At 47.1% G+C, this 24007-nt stretch overlaps 1 protein-coding gene across 3 annotated transcripts; it reads left to right on the top strand.

Moving 5' to 3' along the window:
* Positions 1–8: 8 nt before the first annotated feature.
* On the top strand, positions 9–23418 carry ZBTB49 (zinc finger and BTB domain containing 49). Of its 3 annotated transcripts, none has more exons than XM_081304438.1 (8): positions 9–141; positions 4747–4913; positions 7018–8108; positions 10502–10548; positions 17212–17285; positions 19221–19303; positions 19390–19551; positions 22333–23418. In XM_081304438.1, exons 2-8 carry the CDS (start codon positions 4762–4764, stop codon positions 23007–23009), a joined length of 2286 nt encoding a protein of 761 aa, XP_081160564.1. In that variant the 5' UTR covers positions 9–141; positions 4747–4761; the 3' UTR covers positions 23010–23418. The 3 variants fall into 3 exon arrangements, with proteins under 3 accessions (XP_081160564.1, XP_081160566.1, XP_081160565.1); XM_081304439.1 differs by having other exon boundaries at positions 113–854; XM_081304440.1 differs by lacking the exon at positions 4747–4913 and having other exon boundaries at positions 33–141.
* The last annotated feature ends 589 nt before the right edge of the window (positions 23419–24007 follow it).

The following is a 24007-nucleotide window of genomic DNA, read 5'->3' as shown; positions in this document are numbered from 1 at the left end:
GTGACGCCACAGGAAGCGGGGCGGCCGGCGGGGAGGGGGCGTGGTCGGGATGGTTCCGCGGCGCCTGCCACCCAGCTGCGGCGCTGGGGGCCTGGGCAGCAGGTGAAGAGGCGGCGGCGGGGCAGGGAGCGGCCTCCGAGGGTAAGGTGCCGCCGGCCTCGCGAAGGCGGAGGCGGCAGCGGCCCGGAGCGACTCGCGCAGGCGGAGCGGCCCGGAGCGCCTCGGCGTCCCGGCCTGCGGGGTACTGTCGGGCTGGCGGCCGGCGCGGCTTGGCGCGCGCCCGCCCCGCGCCGGGCACCCGGGCGCTTCCGCACCTAGTGGCAGGTCCTGCGAGTGCGCCCCCTCCCCGGCTGCCCGCCCCGCGCGGGTGCCGCCTGGCTCGTCCGGCTCCACGCTGTAGTTGGGGAGGTGCCTAAGACCGCGGAGCTCCCCGCCTGGCTCGGCCTTCCGATTTGCATCAGTGGAACGGGTCTGATAGCAGTTCCCACACCGTCTGGTAGGACTCCCGTGTAGGGAGTCCAGCATCTGCCATTTAGTAATTGCTCAATAAACGTTAGCTGTTCTCCGCCCTCACAGTAGGGTCTGCATCCGGCGGTGGTCACTAAGTATCTCGTTGCTTAAATAAGGGAATGAAAGTTGAATGAGCGATGAGCAAAGTATTATGAAAACCATTAATCCCCCGGCGGTACCTATGGGTGATAGGAAGGCTTCTCTGGCAGTGAGCAGTGTTAGGCCTGGAAGAGCAGATGTATTAGTTTGCTAGGGCTGCCATAACAATACAAGTGACTTAGACTACAGACTTAATTTTTCCCACAGTTCTAGAAGTTGGAAGACCAAGATCAAGGATCAGGCAGGTTTGCTTCCCCCCCCCCCCCCCCCCGCCCTTCCTCAAGCTTTCTCCTTGGCTTGCGGGTGGCCATCTTTGTGTTTGTCTTCACATGGTCTCTCCTCTGTGCTCCTGCATCTCTGATGTCTCTCTGTGGTCCAGATCCTCTCTTCTCATAATGACATGTTTGAGACTGGAGTAGGGCCCACCCTCTTGGCCTGGGTTTTAACTTCATTACCTCTTCAAAGGCTTTGATCTCCATGTGCAGTCACATTTTGGGAACAGGATTGAGCCCTTAACAAGGAATTCACCAGGGGGACAAGGAGGTGAATATTTGCCAACAGAAATGACAGAATGGCCAAGGGGTTGTAAAGCAGGGTGCCCCAGGTGTTTTGTGGTAGTGTTTTTGCACAGGGCACAGCATATTATTCTTGTGCTGTCCTGCATTTTCTTTTTCGCTTAACCGCCCCCCCCCCCCAATTTAAAGAGGATAAACCCTCTTCATTCTTGGTCTGACAACTTAACTCTCAGGTTTCAGCAATGATGTCTCTTCCTTCAGAAAGTTTTCCCTTGACCCTCCCCGCACAGGTTTCCTCCCCCTGCTTAATAATGCTCCTGCAGTGCTGTACTTTTTTTCCCACTGGACTGATGCTTCATGAAGGCGTGGATGAGCATATGGAGTTGTTCACGGTTGTATCCTCAGCACCTGCAGACAGTTGATACTCTGTAAAATTAAGTAATTGATGGGAAACTGAGGGCCAGGGAACAGATCCTGTTCAATTTGCCAGCACTCATCCTTACAACAATATCTTGTACATATTAGACATACAATACCTATTTAACTGAATTGGCCTTCCTAGTAGACAGAGTCAACATAAAGCTAAGGCAAGACCAAGGCTTGTTTGCTTAAAACCAGCACTTTTGTCTCTGGGGTGGGGTGAGGGACTAGAAATAAGCGAGTTGAAAGTGCTATATGTATATAATGGAGTTTTATTGAGCCATAAAGAAGAATGAAATATGTCATTTGCTGGAAAATGGATGTGACTTGAGAGATGTTTGTAAAGTCAAATAAGCCAAATTCCGGAAGGCAAGGGTCATATGTTTTCTTTCATATATGGAAGGTTGATAGGAAAAGAGGGGGATCTCATGAAATAGAAGGGAAACCAGTAGAGTAGAGGAAGGGGGCCAGGGTGAGGGAGGAGGGGAAGGAAAGGGGAAACACTGGAGAATGAAACTGACCAAATTATATAATGTGCATATACAAAATGTCACAATGGATCCCACTATTGATATCATTATAATTGTATTGATATCAATATAAAATTTTTTTTTAAGCATAATGGGCAAATACCCCTTAGGATCCTTCTGAGGAAGCTTGGTATTGAGGCACATGAACTTTGGACCCTTGGAGAAGTAATCTATTAATGGCTTCACTGAAAAACTTTGACAAACTCATCCATTTGTGTTGGACCAATTGATAGAATTGTAGCACACCCCCACCCCTACCCCAAACAAGGGCTTTTGCTGTAGGTGCTTTCCCTGCAGGTTAAAGTTCCATTCTGGCTCTTGTTCCCTTTAAAAGCACTTCCTCATTCACATCCACCCAAGGGAAGGTTTTTCCTTCCATTTTTCTTTTCCCCTATATTTCCATCGTTTGATATTCTAACAAAGCCAAATTTTCTACCTTTATATTTCTGGTATAGATCTGTAGCTTTTAGGAAAAGAAAAAAACCTTAGAGTATCTAGTCCAAGGTTCTTGCTGTAGTTTGGGTCTTATATGTTCCCCAGGGGCCCGTATGTTGAACACTTGTTACCTAGACTGGTGCTGTTGGGATGTGGTGAAAAGAAGAGGGGCCTTATAGGAGGCCCTCGGGTCATTAGGGCTGTGCCCTTGAAGTAATGGTGGGGGCCCAGCCTTCTTCCTCTACACTCTGGTCATGAAGTAAGAAGTTTTGTTCCATTATGAATAACTGCCAGGATGTGCTACCACAAAGCCAAAGCAATGGGGCCAACCCATCATGAACTAAAACTCTAAAACTATGAGCCAAAATCAACCTTTTCTCTTTATAAGTTGATTATCTCAGGTATTTTCTATAGTAACAGAAAGCTATCACACTGAGCAGCAAACATGGATGAAATCCCTGTGTTCCTCCTGTCACACCAGCACCTTGTATACCACATATTTGTCCTGAATTGTGTAGAGACTTCATGCAGTGCTTGTCAGTGGGGTCACTTGAATCAGAAAGCAGTAGATTGAAGAGGCAACTGATTTGGTCAAGGGAAGCTTTTGCTAGTGACTTAAGAAGTGTTTCACCTCACGGTTTGGTGGGTCAGGAATTTAGGCAGATGTCAGCTGGGTAATTCTTTAGTTCCATGTGGTTTCATCTGGGACATTTGAGTGGTATTCAGCTTCTGGACAGGCTACCCTGGGGAGTATGAGCATGGCTTCCCTGGGATCCGGAGCCCTGGAGCCCTTCTCCCTCTCCAGGTAGTCTATCTAGTTGGATGTCTACAGCTGACTGAGGCTTCGCAGAGCCAGTTTTCCAAAAGATGGGAAGTAAAAGCTGTCAGCTCGTAGGGCCTGGGCCTGGGAGTGAGCAGTATCTCCCAATGTCTCACTGTCACCCTTCTGTTTAAGTGGTGTACTGTGCACTTATTTTGTTGTCCTTACTAGAATATCAGCTTCATTAGGGTGGGGGCCCAGCATGTTTTGTTCTTTGCTATTAACCTATAGCCTAGCACACAGTAGTTATTATAGTTGTCATATGATTAAACTTCCTGTGTACACATAACGGTTTCCTATCTGTTGGTCAGCCTTTTGTTGCTGTAACAAAATCCCTGAGAAAATCAACTTAAAGGAAGAAAGGTTCATCTTGGCTCACAGTCTCAGAGGTGTTAGTCCCAGGTCACTTGGTTATATTGTTTCTGGCCTGTGGTGAGACAGAACACCATGGTGGGGAGGGTGTGACAGAGCAAAGTGGCTCACCTCACAGTGAGCAGGAAGCAGAGAGAAAGGGAGAGCAAGGGCCAGGGGTAAAATATACCCTTTAAGGACACACTCCCTGTGACCTACTTCGTCCAAGTCGCTACCTCCTGTCCACCGGGTGGACCACATAAGCCTTTGGGGGACTATGGCATTATCCCATTGAGAGTTAGTCAGGGTTCTTAGAAGGCCTGTGAAGCTCACTGTGGCTTGCCATCTAGGATGGCATCTCCTGCCACTGAGTCGCACTCCAGAGGCCTACTGCCTATGGTCTGTCTGCCCTAGGTAGCTGCCTGGCTCCTTCCCTGACTTCCCTCACACCTATCAGAGAGGCACAAAGGCCCCGGATCCAGCACGCTGCTGCAGGGTGCCTCCTGTTGTCTGGTGAAGGTAGTTATTTTGACTTGCACCTCATTTCCCTAAGATGGCCCCTGATTTTCCCCAGCTTTCAATTCACTGACCCATAAGTTAGGTGTTTGACAGATGTGGGTTTGATCTCAACTAGTTGTCTTTTTTTTAACCTTGTATGGATATAGGTGTATTGTTTTATTTTTTAATTTAACATATAACTAAGTAGACCATGAGAGGTACACTTAGTATCATGGTTGTATTCTGGATTTACACTATCAAAACAGTGACCATTTAAATATAAATTTGTAGGATGAAATTTCAGTTCCTCAGTCATGTCTCAAGGGCACTGTTGTCCCACATAGCCAGTGGCTACTGTGTTGAGTACCCAGCAGAGAACATTTCCATCCTGCAAACGGTGCTCTCGAGCAGCACTGGTCTAGATGCTGCCAACTGAGCTTCATGGGGGGCGGGGGTATGTGTTTGAGCTGAAGGAGCGCTGCCATGGGGAGGTGCAGAGGAGCGAGTGCTGTGGGGGCTGCGTCATGTCCAGTGGTGGTGTTGAGTCTCCTCTCATGCTCTGCTCCAGGTCTCATGGTTTAGCATGGACCCTGTTGCTGCCCACAGCTGCCATCTTCTCCAACAACTGCATGAGCAGCGCATTCAGGGCCTGCTTTGCGACTGCATGCTGGTGGTGAGAGGGGTCTGCTTCAAAGCACATAAGAACGTTCTGGCAGCCTTCAGCCAGTATTTCAGGTGCGTATCTTGTACAGCCTACCAGCTATGGGGGACGCCCTTCTAGTATGGAGGCATTTTGATCACATTTTTCTATCTTCTGGAGTTTGACTATTCTTATCTTTTTATGCCCATGGGGGTTTTTGGGGGGCAGTATTTTGATTTTAGTTCAACTTAATATGATTATTGCTTTTGTGTTTAGAATGACCCAAAGGAAAAATACCTTTTAACTAAAGTGTATTTGGGATGATTGAAAGTGTTTTGGTGGGCTGGGGATGTGGCTCAAGCGGTAGCGCGCTTGCCTGGCATGCGTGCGGCCCAGGTTCGATCCTGATGTGTCCGCTGAAAACTAAAAAAAAAATAAATAAATATTAAAATTCTCTCTCTCTCTCCCTCGCGCTCGCTCTCTCTCTCCCTCCCCCCCCCTCCCTCCCCCCCCCTCCCTCCCTCTCTCTCTCTCTCTCTCTCTCTCTCTCTCTCTCTCGGAAAAAAAGAAAGTGTTTTGGTACTTTTGTCTTTTATTTTGATATTTTGATTTAATTTCAGTCTTCTGCATATATCTTCCTTTCAGGATAAAATGATTAAGGAATTGAATTCCTGGTAACAATTTTTCTGTGATAAGAAATCAGAGTGGGGGCCAGGCAAGGTGGTACATGACTATAATCCCAGCTACTTGGGAGGCTGAAGCAGGAGGATCACCAGTTGGAGGCCAACCTGGGCGACTTAGTGAGACCCTGTCTGAAAATAAAATAAAATTTAGAAAGGGCTGTGGATATAGCTTAGTCGTAAGGTGCTTGCCTCGCCTGCAGGAGGCCCTAGGTTCCATCCCTAGTACTGCAAGGGGAAAAAAAGAAGAAGAAGAAAAAATCAGAGGGGAAAACATTCTATGGGCTGCTTTATTTTCTTTTTTTCATCTTTATTCTCATTTGAATATTATAAGACAATATTTGGTTTGAATTCAACTTAGTTTTCCCTGTAATCATTTCTACTTATGTGAAAGATTTATTATTCATAAATGCTGAATAACACCAAATACTTGTTGCAGTGTACTTAACATTATTAAAGTTATATATTCTACATAATTTAGTTTTCTGGTTAGCAAGTTTATTTCTCTTTAAACACAATGACTTCTTTTTCCTAAGTATTTTTTTGTTTATTTGCAGCATGTGTACCATTTTCTTGCTCTAGTAACCAATATATGGAATGTGATCTGCTCTTTCCCTTGTAAAACCCTGAATCATGAAATGAAGTCTGTTACAGTCTACAACATTACGGATTGTCATGAACCAGCTCGTGAAGCTGGGCCACAGTTTTTGTCCATATGCAAAATGGCCCCAGACCCTTGGGCTTTGCTGTCACCTGCTTCTGCCTTCCCGGGTGCGTGGGGGTGCAGAGGAGGAGTGGACAAAAAAGGAGTTAGGTCTCTCTGTTGTGTGGCTGTTTTGAACTGAAATAATTCAGAACTGAAGGCCATTTTGGGAAAACAGGTGACTATATTTGACAAAATGTCGTCAACAAGCTGCAAGACAGTTTACTAACTCATTTGATTACGGTACACACAGTACCAGTTCGTTCACTGTGAATTTGACTTGTACCCAGAAAAAGAGCCTGCTTTATGGCATCTTTTTTTTTTTTAATTCATTAACTCATGAGGTGTCTTACTATTATTGGCTTATGGACCATTGGGGTTGCCAAAAAACCTGCCAGTAATTAGGCATTTACTTGTTGCTAAGCAAAATGTGTATTAAGGGTTGGTTTGTTACAGGTGTTTTTATTTTTAGGAAATTTTTAAGGCACTTAGACATGAAGATATTCGTGAATATGTTTTAAAGTCTGAAATATGTCATTTGACAAACTAAATGTAATATTCAAAAGCATGAATTTAGTTTTCGTTATTTATATGTAATTAATATATATGGATAATTGCAGATTGAAAAGATATTTAGAACATTCTTATTTATGTTAAATAGATCATGTTCATAATAATTTTCAGATCTGTCTTTGTGAGTCATGAGCCATATTGCTATGTGTGGTTTTTTTAAAAATATTAAACATGAATGTTATAAGAAAAAGCAGATTGTAAGAATAGTTTTCATCATAAATGGATTTTTTTTTTTTTAATCAGGAGCCTCTTTCAGAATTCTTCAAGCCAGAAGAATGATGTTTTCCATTTGGATGTCAAAAACATCAGCGGCATAGGGCAGATCCTGGACTTCATGTATACCTCTCACCTAGACTTGAACCCAGACAATATTCAAGTAATGCTGGACACAGCTCAGTGTTTGCAAGTTCAGAACGTTCTGGATCTGTGCCACACATTTTTAAAATCAGCCTCTGAACAGCCACCTGGCATGCCTTGTGACAGTACATTCTCCCTGCAAAGCACTTTGGCCCCAGATGCCACCTGTGTTATGAATGAAAACTACCCTCATTTACTGCAAGAGTGTCCTGCAGGGACCCAGCATGCTAAGGTTTTGGATGAGCCGCATCCTCACGCTCCGTCAGTCAGTCTTCATCATTCCACAGGTGAAATGTCCAAACAAGCCCCCAGTGCTTTAGACAGCAGCTGCTCAGAGCTGCCTTGCAAACAGCCAAGTTACTATTACAAACTCAGAGACTTTTACAGTAAGCAGTACTGCAAACAGGCCGCTTGTCCCAGCCAAGAGCGAGGAACTGAGCAGCCTTTCGCCTTCACTTCCCCTGCAGACCTCGCTGCAGTGGACAGCCAGTCTTGTGCTATCAGTCATTCTGAGTGTCTCCTGGAGTCTTCCGAGCACTTGCCTTCTACCTTCCTGACCCAGCCGCCCAGTGACTCCATCCCAGACCCTGAGTCAGATGCCCCCGGCCAACAACCTACCAAACAGATGAGGCTCAAAAAGGCCATTCACCTGAAGAAACTCAATTTCCTAAAGTCCCAGAAATCGGCAGAGCAAGCATCTGAACACAAGTTGGATTATGGTTTAATAAAGAGGACGGAATCTGCCCGTGAAAATATGGCAGAGGAAGCTAGCAGCCGAAGTACTGAAGAAAAAGAAAGTGAAGACATCAGTTCTGGGAATTTTAATTGCGTTAGTGAGATGGAGCTGTCCGAAGCCCCCGCCACACTGGAAGATCAGTCCCGGAGTCTTCATTCACAGAGACAGTACGCATGTGAATTGTGCGGGAAACCTTTTAAACACCCAAGCAACTTGGAGCTGCACAAACGGTCTCATACAGGTACACTGACCCGTACCCACAGGCACGGGGAAGGAAATCACTTGCAATGACACCCTGCCTTGTTTGTATAAGAAGCTTTGCTCTTTTCTTGACAAGGTCATTGGTGTTCTTAAAACTCAAGTGACATTAACTATACTTTACTTTTAATTTTTAATGATGCATCTTAAAATTCTGCAAATGGTTTTAAAATAGAACCATTTTTGAAAGATGGAGTACTTTTTATTTCAGGTGTAGTTTTATGTGACAAACTGTCCATTTTTAAAGAAGTGTAGTCAGTTATTTTGATGTGCTCAAAATTCCTAATTAATTCTAAAATAGTCATGCTATATTTAGTTGTTTCTTTAGAATTAGATCAAGTTTATTTTTTCAAAGCATAATGTAGGTAATTGAAACTAAAATATAGTTTGAATAATTCTAAAGGTCTCTCAGAAGAAATATGAATATCTGATTTGAAGAATTGAGATTTGGAAGCCTTAAGCATTTGATATTTTCAAAAGAAAAATTCTTCCATTTTAAACATTGAATTTTCAAGGTTTTATTAATTCATTACTTCTCCCCTTTCACAAATGTTTAGAGGTATTATACATATGTGTTATATGTTGCATATATAGTATACCATATACATATTACATTGTATAATACCTACATATAACTTTCCTTCATATAATTAGACATGATGACTTTAATAACATTACAAATTAATGTACAATTGTAGTCATGAGACAGTGTGCACAGGAAGCTTCCAGAATAACTACACATACAGTGTGGTCATTGCATTTTTTGATGTAGTGTTCTCTTATCACTTGGGATTCCCGGTTTGCTTAGGTGATTACCTCTTCATGTATATTTGGGAGACATCAATCAGTAATATTTGTGAAAGCCATTTATAAATTTCAGTGAATTTGAATATAAAATGCTGTTATAATTATTACTCTTAGTTCAAAATGTGTGGGCATCACAGACTTGGTTTTGCCATGAATTTTGCTCAAGTTTCCTGCAGCCTAATGATCACTATAATTTTTTTGAGAAATTTAGCTGTTTAGCTTTAAAGGAAACTAAATTACTTATTCTGAGAGAACATCTGATGAGAGGGCAGCAGAGCCTGGGAACCCTCTCTGGGACCTGCCATCCCAAAACTGTCTTCAGAATAACACAGGGCATCATTGCCCTTTCCTCTTCTCTCATGAGCCTGCGGTGGAGCCTGCCAGTGGCTACGTGGTGTGACGATGTCCCATCCTGGTGGCCAGTGAAGTGTGCTTGTGCGTCACGGACTTCATTCTCTTCATTTCTAATGTAGCACACACTGGTAGACACAGCCACGTGGACAGAATGTCTTGAACCTTGGTTTTACCAGTGCAGGGATACCAAGGCCAAAGTCTGTGACCCACTGGGTGGAGTTACTAGCCTTGCTCACTTAGCACCTGAGTGACCAGTAACCTCTCATTTTTCAGTATATCTTTTAAGGGAATTTTAACTTGCCTATTATCATAGTAATTTTATACATAATCCTTTTTTGGACTCCCAAAATACAGACAATATCATTATAATCATTTAGGGCCCACGAAGCTACAGTGAGCCCAGAAAGCTAGCAGAGCCCAGCAGTGTGGTCAGAAGGGAGCACAGTGTTGTTATTTCTCGAAGAGGGTCTTAATGTAGCATGTGATCTGAGTGGAACAGGGAGAGGGAAGGCTGTTGGCTCAGGCTGCTCCTTAGTTTGTGTGGCCCACGGGCGGCACCTTGACGGACACCTTCTGCAGGTCCTGGTCTGCAGGCTGTGTGCACACAGCTGTGGTTTCATGTAGCGGCATCCATTCTCCATAGCCTGTTCTGTCCAGGATCACTTAGAGCTACTAAATGGGAGGTGACTGAAAAGACCGCAGAGGAGCACCTCTCCCATTGAAGCCTCACTCTCTCCTGTGAGCATGTCCACCAAGGCTGGGAGGCAGCAGAGAGGGGCTGTCTCCTTGTCCCATCATGTTTTAGGAGGTCCACCCTGTTTGGGGCTCCCGCGTTCACACTATGGGTGGTGCGAATGGGCTGCCTGTCCTCTTAGGAGCCAGTAGTAAAGTGGAGTCAGGTTCCCGCTGTTCAGCAAGAAAACTGCAAGGAGAGCCTGGGGTTTGCGTTGAATGCAGATAAATATATTCAGCTTCACCACAGGTCTCTACCTGGAGAGCCATTTGATTTTTTTAGAGGAAAAGCATAGAGATTTCACTGAGCACATCTGTGAGAGCCAAGTGACAGTGGAACGAGAAACTCCACTGTCCTGCTGTGGGGAGAATGTCCTGTTCCGTGTGAAAGAGAACAGGGGTCATTTAAACATTTTAAACGATTATTGCTCAAACGCTAGTACTGGTTTTACAAATTGTTCTGTTTGTTTTGCTTTGTTTTAGGTGAGAAACCTTTTGAATGTAACATATGTGGGAAACATTTCTCTCAGGTGGGAATACTCTTATTTACTATTAATAATTGGAAACCTGAAACGCAGTGTCTGTTTTTATTATGAATAAGATACTCTTTTACCTCTGATAATATCTATTACTTGAAGATTCTAGAATAAATCAGGAGATAGTTTTTAAGAACACAGATTTCTAGTTCACGAGGTTGGGCAGGTTCTCACAGTACCTCTTCCTTTCCCTTACTAAGTGTGGGTCCCATCCTAGGTATGCCTTTTTTTTTTTGGTGAATGAAATTCCTGTGCACAACACACAGTGTGGTTTCCCTGGAGCCTACAGATGATATTCCACCAATAGTCGTCTTATTCTCATCAGGACTAGATGTGTGTGTGTGGCACTAGGGATTAAACCCAGGGATGCTTTACCACTGAGCTACCTCCCCAGCCCTTTGGGTTTTTTGTATTTTGAAACCAGGTCTTGCTGAATTGCAGAGGCTGACCTTGAACTTGTAGTCCTCCCACTTCAGCCTCCCAAGCAGCTAGGGTTACAGGTGTGCACCACTGTTCCTAGCCTAAATCATTTTTATTACCTGCTTTTACTGCTCTCCTTTAGATGACCTCCATTAAGATCTTTTGAACACGTAGTTAATTCTCTCATTCAGAAAACCTTTATTGTACCTTCTCATGGGCAGGTACTGTGCTAGGCCCTGGACACAAACCTAGAGATTTAATGTTTTACAGAAAAGTTCTAGAATTACCTGGCTTGTGGGCACCTGCTTTTCTCTCTGAAACGTAAAGTTCATCTCTTCATGGCCAGGTTCAGAGCACTGGGCTTCCAAGGGACACAAGATGGCAGCCGCTCTGGGGCCTGAGGGCAGATATCTGCAGATGCTGCTCAGCCAGACAAATAAGCTTGGGCTGGTCCCCATCAGGAGTGGGAGACCCTTGGTGTGGTAGGGCTGGGCAGGGAGGTCCTGCAGAGCATGGAAGCAGTGAGTGCCATCTTGCCCCACACAGCTCTCAGTGTCCCCTGCATCACTGAGGGTGCGCCCACTTTTCCACACACCAGACCTGCCAGCCATACTCCACTCCTCCCTCTCATTAACTCCCCGCTTGCAGTGATGTCCCAAATCCAGCATTCTTCCTGTGCGTGAGCAACCCTGTCCTCCCCGGATGGTCAGTTCCTCTGGGCTGGGCAGTGTGTTTATGTCATCTCAGGGGATGCTCCTGCCCAGGGAATGGGGAGCGCATAATTGACGAGATGAGCAGAGTGCTCATCCTCCAGCACCATTCTAGTGGCGATCCTCCTGCCCGCCCGGCCCCAGGGTCCAAGCTTGGTCTGTAGAGCCAGATGGTCTGGATTTGAAGACTGCCTCTGTCAGGGATCACGGCTGTGCAACCTTGAGCAAGTCAGTTCCCTTATTGGTAAAATAAGGATAATAAAATTGCTTACCCCAAAAGAGCTGCAGGAGGGAAGGAGTTAGGTAAAGCTCTTGGCGTAGTGAGTTACTCCCTTCATCCTGATGCTCTTGCCCCATCCTGCCTCACCAGCCCTCACTGCTCTGTGTCCCAGTCTCCCTGTGGGACCTCCTGTCCCCACCACTTCCCACATCTTGGGTGTTATGGGCAAGCCCCCGACCTGCAAGGCTGTTGATAATGAGCAATGGCAACTTCTCTGGTCCTTGTTTTCCTTATTCTTAAAATGGGAACACTACTACTTCATGGAAACATTCTGGAAAGCGCGTTCTACAGTTAAATTGCGATGATGCAGTATGTTCTGACATTCTGCTCAGAACCCCCCTGACTCCCTCTGGTAGCCAAAGGAAAGCCAGCATCCAGGCCTCCTTGTACCTGCCTCCCCTTCTCCTCTGGCACTGATGCCTGGTGCCTACCCTCAGAAACGCTGACTCCTCGTTTGGGCGGGCTCCAGTATTGTTATTTAGAAATCAGTGATTTTGCCATGTAGACAAATTGGAGACTTGCTTTAGGTCCTGGCCTTCACTTGCCCTCTTAAACCCTAGCAGGCATCCCTGTCTGAGGCAAATGCCTCCTCTTTTCTTCTGAGTTGGTATCTGTGTTTTTGTTAGGTTTCTATTTTTAATTTTTGGTATGAGGGATGGAATCCAGAGACATTTTATCACTGAGCAAATTCCCCAGCCCTTTTTCTTTTTCTTTTGAGATGGGGGTCTCACTAAGTTGCTGAGGCTAGCCTTGAACTTGAAATCCTCTTGAGTTGCTGGGAACGCAGGTGTGCATCACCACACTCTGCTTTTGTTGGGTTTCTGTGAACATAGAGTTATCTGTAGCCACAGTCTTCAAATGTTTGTTGCTGCGTTTTTTTCATAATGAAATGATGAAATTTTTATGAACAGGAATTGTTTTAAAGACTTCATTCAACAAGGTTTTATTGCAAGCCTGTTATATCCCTGTTCTGTCCACGAGATTTGCTGTGGCTAGAGGGGATCAAAGTAAGGCCTTGGGGAGCTTATCATTCAGAGGAAGAAGTGACCACTGACCATCAAGGATACTCACATGGAATATGCTGGGCTGGAATACGTACAGGAACAGGAACAGCGCAGGCCGAGGAGAGCGCGCCTTTCCTCCTAAAGGCGTGGCGCATGAGGCAGGGCCGCAAGTGCTCCAGAGTGCCCTGGAGACAGATGTGTGGTAAGCCAGGCATCCCTGGCCTCCTGGGGCAAGAGAGCAGCAGTGCTGTTTGCATGGGGATGCTCAGTGCATGATGCCCACAACCCTCCCTTAGCCCCGGTAATAAACGGGAACACGGTCGTGGTTGCAGTGTACGGGAACACCCCCATGTTGCTTGCCAGAGTGTTTTAGTAGCAGTGGGTGCCTAAAGCCTTGTCCTTCTGAGAACTCAAAAGTTTAAAAAACATGAGCCAGAATTTCTGACCCTGTATTCTGAGAACTTAATGTTTAGTACAGTTAGATTTTATTAAAAAGTTAACTGTGCCTTCATTAATGAGCCGGCACACTCCATAGCATTCAGCTTATGAAAGCTGCTATCCTCTTTTTTTTTTTAATTGTAGATGGATACAATGCCTTTATCTTATTTATTTGTTTTTATGTGGTGCTGAGGATGGAACCCAGTGCCTTACGCATACTAGGCAAGCACTCTGCCATTGATCCACAGCCCCAGCCCTGGTATCATCTTTGATTGTGCAACAGACCACATACCTGGTAGCATAACCTGCACGCTTCACCTCTCAGGTTCTTGTGCAGTAAGGCTCCATGTTGCTTTGGGAATGTGCCTGTGACTCTTCTGAGGTGCCCTGTCTCCTTGCAATGCACATAGACCAGGGCAGTGATGGAGAAGTCAGTCCAGCAAATGCAGCTTCTTTCGAAAAGGAGCAGTTGTTCTGTCCCTCAGGGAGGCAGAAAGAAAAGCACCGGGGAGTCCATGCAGGATGAGTCCTGAGAGGTGGAACAGGGTGAGAGGCAGTAGTCTCCCCGCATTGGTGTCTGGACTGGGTGGCTCCCTCAGTTCCCGTGCTCATGACACCTTCCAGATGTCTGCTCAGACAGAGGTTCCAGGGTGCAGGACTAATGCCAGAGTGATTTTTTTCCCCTCCATGATAAAAATGTAAAAAATGAGGACATTGAAATGAACTTTTGCAATTTATCTTTTTAATTTTACAACTTTATGGAATCCTAAAGTCTTGATACTCCTGAACTAGATGGCTTTTAAGGTCTCAGATCCCTTTCACCTCTAAAATCCTTGAGATCCCTTGACTTGGTCATATTATCACTCAGCTGCTGTTTGGAGCACTCATGGAAGAGAATTGCGGCCGGGTCTGTTCATGTTTGAATACCGACATTGAGTCCATGTCAAAAGGGTTTATTGTAAAATCATTCAACCTGGGTTACTTTTTTTTTTTAATATTTTTTTAGTTGTCAATGGACTTCATTTTATTTTTTATGTGTGGTGCTGAAAGAAAAGGCAGAAGTCAAACCCAGTGCCTCACACATGCTAGTCAAGCGCTTTACCACTGAGCCACAGCCCCAACCCTTGGGCTACTTTTCTATGCAGATTTTCTGTTAAGTTCATCTTCATTTGAAGTGGTATTTACTTTTAAAAAAAATTGAAATTTCTTTACTGGTAATATTTTAATTATAGTTTTAACAACATAAGTTTTGGAGTCAACAGATAAATCTGAATTAGAGAATTTTATGATCTGAAGCCAGTAATTTACTTCCCAGATTCCTTAGTTCTGTACAGAATGTGAATGATATGCTCTGTAAGTCCTTGTGTCAGCCAGGAATGGTGAGTACACTCACAATCCCAGCATTTGGAAGGCTGAGGCAGGAGGATCTTTGACCATATGTAGGATCTCAAGACTGGCCTAGGCAACACAGACCCCATCTCAAAAAAAAAAAAAAAAAATTTTGTGGCAATTGAGTTAAATACTATGCACAACAATTTTGCAAAGGGCTTAGTTCGTAAGATCTTAATTCTTGACCAATGAAAGCTGTTAGCATTGTTACCACTTAGAGGAATTTTGATTTTTAACCTGGCCTGTGCACTCAGGAGGACCTCCACATGGGAGCCTGGCAGAATCTTACCAAGCACAAACCAAAGCCCGGACCCTGCAGACCCAAGTGTGCTGAATGATCTGTGTGGATTACATTCAGAAATCATCTAAATGTAATGAATTATCCTATTAGTTTTATTTAGTCTACTTTCATATTATTTATCAGACCAACATGTGGTCCTTACTTTTGGTACTGGGGGTTAAGCCCAGGGGTGCTAACCTCTGTGCCACATCCTCAGCCCTTTTTATTTTGAGACAGGTCTCACTAAGTTGCTTAGGGCCTCACTCTAAATTGCTGAGGCTGGCTTTGAACTTTCTATCTTTCTGCCTCAACCTCCTGCCGCATGCACCACCATACCTGGCCAAGTGTGTTTTTTGATGTGGGAAAAAGAGAATTATTTTTATTATGTTTCCAGTAAGAAGTAGGTAAAGAAGCATGTGGATGTTTTTTACTACTGCTTATTACGAGGAAGACCATTTGATTATATTTGGTCTGAAAATAAATAATTCCATTTAAGCCATGCTGAAAATTAACTGGCAGGTTTTTAGTCATGATACACAATTTACAAAACAACTTGAAGCCGTAGGGTCCAGCTTTACCATTGAGCAGCAGTGCTGTTCAGATTGTTCCAGGACTGATGGGCTGTTCTGAGGTTCTGAAGTGATTGGCTTAAAGCCACCAGTGATGTGTCTTTCCCACCCATGGGCTTTTTCCCGGGTGCCCAGTGACTGTTGTGTTGACTGCTCACAATGAGCTGGCTTTTTCTCAGGGTTGCTCCACAAGTAGAGGAGCTCAGCATCACACAGACCACTGTTTATTTGTACCCCAACCATGTAACTGGAGTAACTATTCTTCTGAATCTGTTTTCCATCTAGAAAATAGAAATAATGGTAGCAGTTACCAATGGCATGTGTGACTTTGAACAAATGTGCATTGCTGTTGATATTTGTGGTGATTTTACTCTTCTTAATAGTTATTCTGTTAAAAACAGGATGTTTCCCAAAGTTTTGCCAAATTCTTTCTCTTTGTTTATTGAAAATAAACCCAAGTTCTCCTTAAGCTGAATTTATCTTAGTCTAACGCAAGCGTCTGTCTCGGTGTTTCCCGGGGTGTGATAGACGTCGTGAACTCCAAGTCATGTAGCCCACAAGTTTTTTATATTTGAGTTTTCACTCACAGGTGAACATGAGATTCATCTTCAAACCTATAACCATGAACCATCTCTGCATTCTACTTAAAGTATACTTTGCAAAATTAAAAAGACAGTTTCTTAGTTGGATGCTATTCCTTCTCACCTTGTCTCTCTAGAGCATCCTGCCTACACATTGGAGCCATAGGCATCTTAGTTTATTTGTATGTTTTTGTCTTTTGGCAACAGAATACTATAAAAAATTAAATGGGGAAAATGACAGCTTGAGACTATTAAATTAAGGCAGTATAAAGTCTTATCTCCAAATCCTAATTTGAAATATTTCCAAATAGTTTTTTAATATTTAAAGCATTTGTGACTTTAATTTCTCTGTACTTTAGGTAACTTAATATTGACTTCCCATGATTAGTACTTGGAAATCTGTTCGGTGATCTCCTTATCAGTGTAACTTTGCAGAGCCCTGCTAGTTTCAGAAATTAGGAATTCAAAAGGCCCCATGGTGCTGCCAAGTTTCTCCTGATTTGCATTTTTGCACAAAGGTCAAAATGATAAGCCTCCCAGGCAGAACTAACTGTGCTGCCCCAGGAATACTTCCTTACGCCCAAAAGCACTTTTTTTTTTTTTAAAAGAAACAGTGAATACTGGAGTGAACATACACGAGTGCTTCTTATTTTTCCAAATGTTGTTGCACATAGATACCCAAATAAAATGCATCAAGGTCTGTTTACAATACAGGCTGGGGACCAGAGCATTTACAAAGGTGGCACCTAGAGTGGTCACATGTGCAAGGCCTCAGCCAGGAGCTCCTGTGTGGTCCAGGTGGCTGCACCAGAGGCAGCACCTGCTGTCTTTGACCTTCTTGCACATGGCTTCTAAGTTGTGTCTCTGTAGTCATCTTTGAAAGTTGGGTTGAACCTGGCTAAATCTGTAGTTTTCCTTTTGAATTTATACAACTTTAAAAAAAGAAAACTCTGATGATTGGTGTCTCTCTTCTCCTCTCTTTGCAGGCAGGCAACCTGCAGACTCACTTACGCAGGCACTCTGGTGAAAAACCCTACATCTGCGAGATCTGCGGGAAGAGGTTCGTCCTGGGCTCGGCCTGTGCATGATGGGTGGGTGGGGGTCACGCCCTCTGGCTCTTCATGTGAAACACAGAGTGAGAAGAATAAAAGTGGGCTGTGCTGTGGCTCAGTGGCAGAGTGCTCGCCCAGCACGGATGGGGCGCTGGTTCAGCCCTCAGCACCACATAAAAATAAAGGTGTTGTATGTATCTACAACCAAAAAATTATTTTAAAAAAAGAACAACAACAACAACAAAAATTAAAGAACATCTGGGGCAGGAGTCTTAGGAAGGAAATGGGACTTAAATGAAACCTTATTTTATACTAAAACTTTAATTCATTGCAGGATGTCATGAACATAGACTGATGTTCCAAGGAGGGCACTGTCTAGTAGGGACATGAGACTTGCAGCGTGGGTGGCTGGACTTCAGGGGCGGTGGCAGGAGGGTGGTGCTAGGCTTCAATGGGTAGGTGGATTTTGACCTGAGAAGTGAGAGCTGAGCTGGCAGCAGAGTATCTGATGCAGGTGGAACCAGATGAGTAGCAGTTTCCTCTGCACAGGGTGGTATAGATGAGGAGCGCATCCCCAGACAGCCCATGGCCCCCCTTCCCTCACTTGGTTATGTTTCAAGGTCTTCTACTCTGCCACCCAGCTGTTATACTAAAGCCCAGCTGTCAGCCAGGACCACTAGCCACAGCCTGGGTAGATCTGTTAAATGCCCCCTGTGTGCTCAGTGCTGTGGTCACAGCATAAAATCCAACAGCACAGATTCTCTGCCTCTGACAAGCTTCTACTGAAGAATGTCAGGGTCAGAGACGAGCCCTGGGCCAGAAGAAGGCAGAGCCCTCTGATACTGTGGCGTCACGTGCTGTGGGAACAGCAGAGGCAGGAGCGACCCTGATTCAGGCTCAGGTAAACACTATCTCTGCTGTTGGTAGAAAATGGGCTAGAACCAAGCTGCCCAGCCAGTCATGTCCCCCTTCTGCCGTGGCTTCTGGAACACGGTGCCAGGTATCACGTGCTCATATCAGTGCCCCACTCCTGAATGTCACCCTCTCTCAGTGTTTCTAGTCATCAATTTCTGAGTTCCATGAGGAGTCACCTCTGTGTGCAGCCCCTTCCCCAGAATGCAACATACTCCTGTTGGGTGTACCGGGAAGGAACAAGCACAGACTTCCTGGGTTGAGTTGCTGCCTCGGCAGGGTACTGACCGTCTGTGGACTCAATTTTCCCATCTGGAAAGTGGGGTGAAAATGCCTCCCGATGGTGTGAGAGTGTGTGAGGTGACAGTTTTGAGGCATCTGTCCCGTCACCTGGCACACAGCAGCTGTCAGTGGAGGCTGGTTGTCTCCGTTCAGAGCCCTTTCTCCCTCTGCCACAGGACGTGTGTGAGTCTCCATGTGACTGCAGGAGAGCCTGTTCCCTCCTGGTCTTCAGGGTGCAGGGGGTGAGCTTCTCGGGCTCGTTCCCTCCTGGTCTTCAGGGTGCAGGAGGTGAGCTTCTCGGGAGTCTTTCTGGCACACTGCCTCTTGGTCCTGAGCCTCCCTTGCGGGAGGAGAGCCAGGGCTGCATTGCTGAGCACAGGCGGCCACTCTTACCTGGGCTCTGCAGGACTGCAGCACAGAAGGGCCTTGCTTTCCTCCCAGCCGGGGCTTCTTTCTCCTTTACAGCCTGAGGAAATGAGACAAGAGCACAAGGAGTCTGCTCTCATGCTGTGTAAAGCTGAGGAAGGAAGGTGGAACCAGGCAGGAAAAATGCAAAAACAAGACTTTGCATCATTTTCTGCTTTTCTTAAAAGAGACACAAGGAAAAACGGTTTAAATGCACATTTCAGGTGAATCAGACCACTCTGAAGCAGAGCGGGAACACGTTGTCTTCCCCTCAGCGGCTTGGGTCACTGAGACCCTCAGGAGTGTCGCCAGGCTCTTAATGGATGTTTCCAATTATATTGCAGGTTTGCAGCCTCCGGTGATGTCCAGCGTCACATCATCATTCACTCGGGAGAAAAGCCACACTTGTGTGACACCTGTGGCCGAGGTACAGCAGAGCACCCTCCTTTGCCCTGAAGGTGTCTGCTCCAGGCCACCTGTCCCTCAACTCACCACCTATTGTGGTCTCCCTAGGGTTCAGCAACTTCAGTAACTTGAAGGAGCACAAAAAGACGCACACGGCTGACAAGGTCTTCACCTGTGACCAGTGCGGGAAGTCCTTCAACATGCAGCGGAAGCTGGTGAAGCACAGGGTCCGGCACACCGGGGAGCGTCCCTACAGCTGCTCCGCCTGTGGTGAGCCTCTGCCTCGTCCCCTGGGGGTACCTGGTCAACCGTGCAGTGGGAGAGCACATCCTGCTCCACCTTGAGCTGATCTGATTGGTGCCTCTGATAGACACTTGCTTCCTTCTAGGCAAGATGACAATGATAGTTTTCTTTGCCACCTCCTGTGGTCTCTCATTCCAGTGTTCAGGAATGTGCTCACTGTGTGCCTGGGAGGTATCAGAAACTGTCCCCAGTGCTCTGGATGAGAAGATGACCAAGAGTTTCAGGCACTGAAGGCTCATGTCCAAATGAGAAGGGTGCAAGCTCTGGAGGGTGCTGAAGACCAGAGTGTCCTCCTGGAGCCCTGGGGGCACACGTTGGGGGTGAGGGGATGGGCTTTGTGGGGTCACGGATTATACAGCAGATTATACAGCATGTCCGTGGCTTGGTGACTTCAGCACAGAGGACAGTGGAAAGCTGGCAGGCTGGGCACGGGGGCAGCTGCTGCCCAGATGAGGATGCAGAGACGGAGCGCCTGTGAGTGCACGGTGCCTGCCCCCAGGCAAGGTGTGTGCCCAGGACCAGCACCTGACCACGGTGAATAGACAAGTGACAATCACCTTTATGACGATCTCTTTAGAACAGGTGTGGGATCCTGGAGTGCAGTGCTGTGGAGAGGGGTCTGTTCTGATTGCGCTGGCATCTTAACTAGGGCAGGACTCGGGGGATGCAGCCAGAAGGCAGCCGTATTCTCTGCTCCCTGTTCTAATTGTACACCAACACAGGCAACACCACGCCACTTGGAGCCTCTTAGAAACTAAAGTTCCATCACTTCTAAATTGCAGACTCGGCCTTAGATCACCAGTTTAAAATGTCACTTCTAAATAATCATCACGACTGTGGGCTTGGTTTGGAGTTAAATTTCTCTTCCTCCCCAGCTAGGACTTGCTGCTGCTCAGGTCCCACTAGTGGAGGAAGGAAGGGGATCTCTGTATCCCCACCTCAGGGTTCTGCCCTGCCCCTGCTTCTGACTTACAAGGTCAACCTTAGGGGGAACAGAGACATAAAGGGAACGGGAATATTCCTACAAGTCAGGTGCCTAGAGAGTATTCCCATGCCATAAAATTCACCCATGTAAAATGAACAGTCAGGGTGTTCATACATTCCCCCAGTTGTACTGCTCACCACAGTCTCATTAAGAACCATTTCAGGACCCCAAAAGGAAACCCCATACCCATTAGCAGTGACTTCCCTTCCCATCCCCAGCCACCAGCAACTGCCTGTCTACTTCTGTCTCTGGGTTTGCCTATTCAGGACGGCTCTGTAGTGGAGTTGTACCCAGGCTCCCTGTAGCTGGTGTCTGACTTCTTCACATAGCCTCTGAGCTATGGCCATGCAGGGACAGGGTCTGGCATGGATGGGTTTCATTGCTCGCTGTGTAGACAGGCTTCCTGCTGCGGTGGCTCGTATTCTGAGCTTTGCCTCTCACACTCACTGCATGGCCCTGAAGACAGGCGCCCCTCTCCCGCACACCTGATCACACTGTCCCTCCAGCTGACCCTCCCTTCCGCCCTGGGCTTTGCAGAGTTTGTGCCTGGGAAACTCTTCCTTAGTGTCTCCTTGCCCTCTAGGCAGCTCTTGTAAGTGGATTCAAAGCAGTTCAGCTTGACCTCGTTGGTCAGTGGCTGCACACATTTTGTGGATGGAGCATGGAGCGTGCCACCTGGTGCAGTGCTGACCCTCCTCTCTGCTGCCAGTGCAACCGCCACTAGCATGACCATGTAGAGAAAGGTGCCATCTTGTCATGCCTCATCACAGCAGGGACGCAGGTGGAGCCAGGCTCCTGTCCATGCATGAGGCATAAAGGAGAGCCTTCCCTTGTCCTTCCTGCTGTGGGGAGTTATCATGAAGATCCCACATGCCAGGGACGAAGCCCTTGCTGTGATATCCATCACCTAGGTAAACAGTTGGCAGCACTTGCATGTGCAGCAGTAAGCCCCCATGCTGAGGCCTCCGATCACAAGTGTCCAGACCTGAATACAGTGCGGCATCAAGACAGGGTAGAAAGGGCTTCCACTGTGTCCCGTGAAGACAGCGGCTGGACAGAATGCAGCAGTGAAACAGACAGTTCCCAGGGCGTGTGGATTTGGAATATGTATATGGGAAAGTGCCCAGAGTTCAGTGTGTGGGTGGTTCCGTCTAGTTGGATTGTTCAGGTGTTTTTCCCTAGTACCTCACCTGTTACGTACCTCTTAGTACCTCACCTGTTATGTGACTAGGGCAGAAAGAGAGTTGAAGGAGCAGAGCGGTGCATAAGGCAGGGTCTCGCACACATGCGTGCAGAGGGCGGGCGTCCTGTGTGAACACACCTTGGTACTGATGGACAATTTCCACTCTCAGCTTCTTGCCTATTTTGACTATGGAACTCCATCTCTTTACACAGAAAAAGGAAATAGGGCCTGGGGAGGTTGTATGTGTACTACAGGAGTACCCTCAGGAAAGGTGTTTCTGACTTTCAGGGTGGCATGTTGGACTTAGGAACATCAGTGAGACTCATGAGGGGAGTCCAGACGTGGAGAGGCCTGCAGGTGGCCTCTGTGCAGGGGGCACAGTGAGTCCCTGGAGGACTTTCGCTGAGACTCAACACCCACAGGCCAGTGGGGGTGGGGGGACTGCAGCAGGAGGAATACTGCCCCAAAGTGAGCAGGTGCCATCGGCCACCAGCTCTCCTTAAACCATGGTCACTTGGTGTCAGGAGGAAAGGGATCCTTCCAGAAAGGCCACTTCACAACCCTGGTCTTTCCCCTGCAGGGAAGTGTTTCGGGGGCTCCGGTGACCTGCGCAGGCACGTCCGCACGCACACCGGGGAGAAGCCCTACACGTGTGAGATCTGCGGCAAGTGTTTCACGCGCTCGGCCGTGCTGCGGCGGCACAGGAAGATGCACTGCCGGGCTGACGCCGAGAGCCCGGGCGTGCTGGAGGAGCTCGGCCGCGCCCTGGAGACCTCTGACCTGGAGAGGTCCCAGAGCTCCGACTCCTTCTCCCAGGACGCGTCAGTGGCGCTGATGCCAGTGTCCGTCAAACTCCCTGTCCACCCGGTGGGAAACTCCACGACGGAATTTGACGGCCAGTCTGCCGGCTCCTACTGCAAGTTACGCTCCATGATCCCCCCTCCTGGTGCCAGTGCCCAGGAGAAGCTGAGCTTGGACGCTGTCAAGCTGGCCAAGCCCCAGGTGCCCCAGGCCCAGCCCCAGGCCTACACCTACCCAGACATGGACACTCCAGCCAGCAGCGAGCCTCTGCAAGCCGACAGCACAGCCATCGTCCGCTCCTCTCTGGCTGCTTTGGACAATCACTGCCCTGATCCCCTGGGCGGCCGTGCATCTTCCACGGCTTATAGGAACTCAGAGGGGCAGTTTTTCTCCAGTATGACGCTCTGGGGGCTGGCGATGAAGACACTGCAGAATGAAAATGAGTTGGACCAATGACCCCACATCAGCACCTGCTGCCCAGTGTGGCCAACCAGTCTCAAGGCCACAGTCCTCCATCTTCCCCTCACCTGGTCCCTGCCGACCATCAGAGAATATGTAGATGCTTCCCTTCCTGACAGTGGGAGGAAGCCCACTGGTGCCCCTGGAGCAGGCGCGGGAGTGGGGCTCCCAGAGCCTGGGGCGGAAGAAGCCATCACCTTACCTTCCACCAGCATGAGCGCCCATGCTTTGTGTCAACTACTGTACACTTTTGTGTTAAAGGAAAAGTATATGTGTAATAATACAGATATTATTTTTGCATTTTTACAAGATTGAAATTTGTAGCATTTTGTATTTTTATTTACAGATTCTATTTGTATAGGAAACATAATTTAATTTGAATAAACAAAACTTGTTTTCTATATAATATTTGTTTTCTCCAAATGATGATCGTCTTCTAAAAATAAATATCAATGTGCAAGGCCCTGGGTTTGATCTCAGCACTGGCAAAAAATTAAAATAAAGGTTAGCAAGGTCTTGGCAGCGGAGCTGAGTCCTAAGTCCAATTGCTCTGCCATTTGACACCAGGGACCCCGAGCTGCGAGCAGCTTGGCCCCCAGCAGCCACACAGCCTCTCTGGTCCTCTGGTTTTCTTCCTTCAGAGTGAGAAACACCTTATGGGGCTGACCTGAGACCCACTTGGAGGTGCCGCCCGGCCCCCGGCCTCGGGCAGGGCTTCTTAAACAGGCACTTTCTCTTGCCTTCCAGTAGGATGGCAGCCTCTGGGAGCACTTGTGTCCACAGCGCTGTCACTGGAGATCATGGGGCGCAGCTGCAGCAGTGCTGCTCAGCATGGGTGGTCTGTGCAGAGTAGAGCTGGGAGCACCCTTGCCTCCTCACATCAGCTTCTGTCACCCAGGCGTGAACCAACGAGGTCGGTGTTTTCAGGGAGACACAGTCGCAGGGCAGGTGTGAAGCCAGCGGTGGGCTCCCTCCTGGGTTCCCGGCCATTCACT

This window comes from Spermophilus citellus (assembly GCF_964194105.1).
Source record: "Spermophilus citellus genome assembly, chromosome: 8".
In the NCBI taxonomy this organism is placed as follows: domain Eukaryota; kingdom Metazoa; phylum Chordata; class Mammalia; order Rodentia; family Sciuridae; genus Spermophilus; species Spermophilus citellus.
Note: the sequence above shows the minus strand (reverse complement) of the source record. Positions and strands in the feature narration are given on the sequence as shown.

Bases quoted from the DNA above. Each gene is read 5' to 3' on its own strand.
- ZBTB49 (XM_081304438.1), top strand. From the start codon at position 4,762: ATGGACCCTGTTGCTGCCCACAGCTGCCATCTTCTCCAACAACTGCAT. The intron at 19,304-19,389 runs GTACAGCAGAGC...TGGTCTCCCTAG, and splicing joins GTGTGACACCTGTGGCCGAG to GGTTCAGCAACTTCAGTAAC. The intron at 19,552-22,332 runs GTGAGCCTCTGC...TTTCCCCTGCAG, and splicing joins CTACAGCTGCTCCGCCTGTG to GGAAGTGTTTCGGGGGCTCC.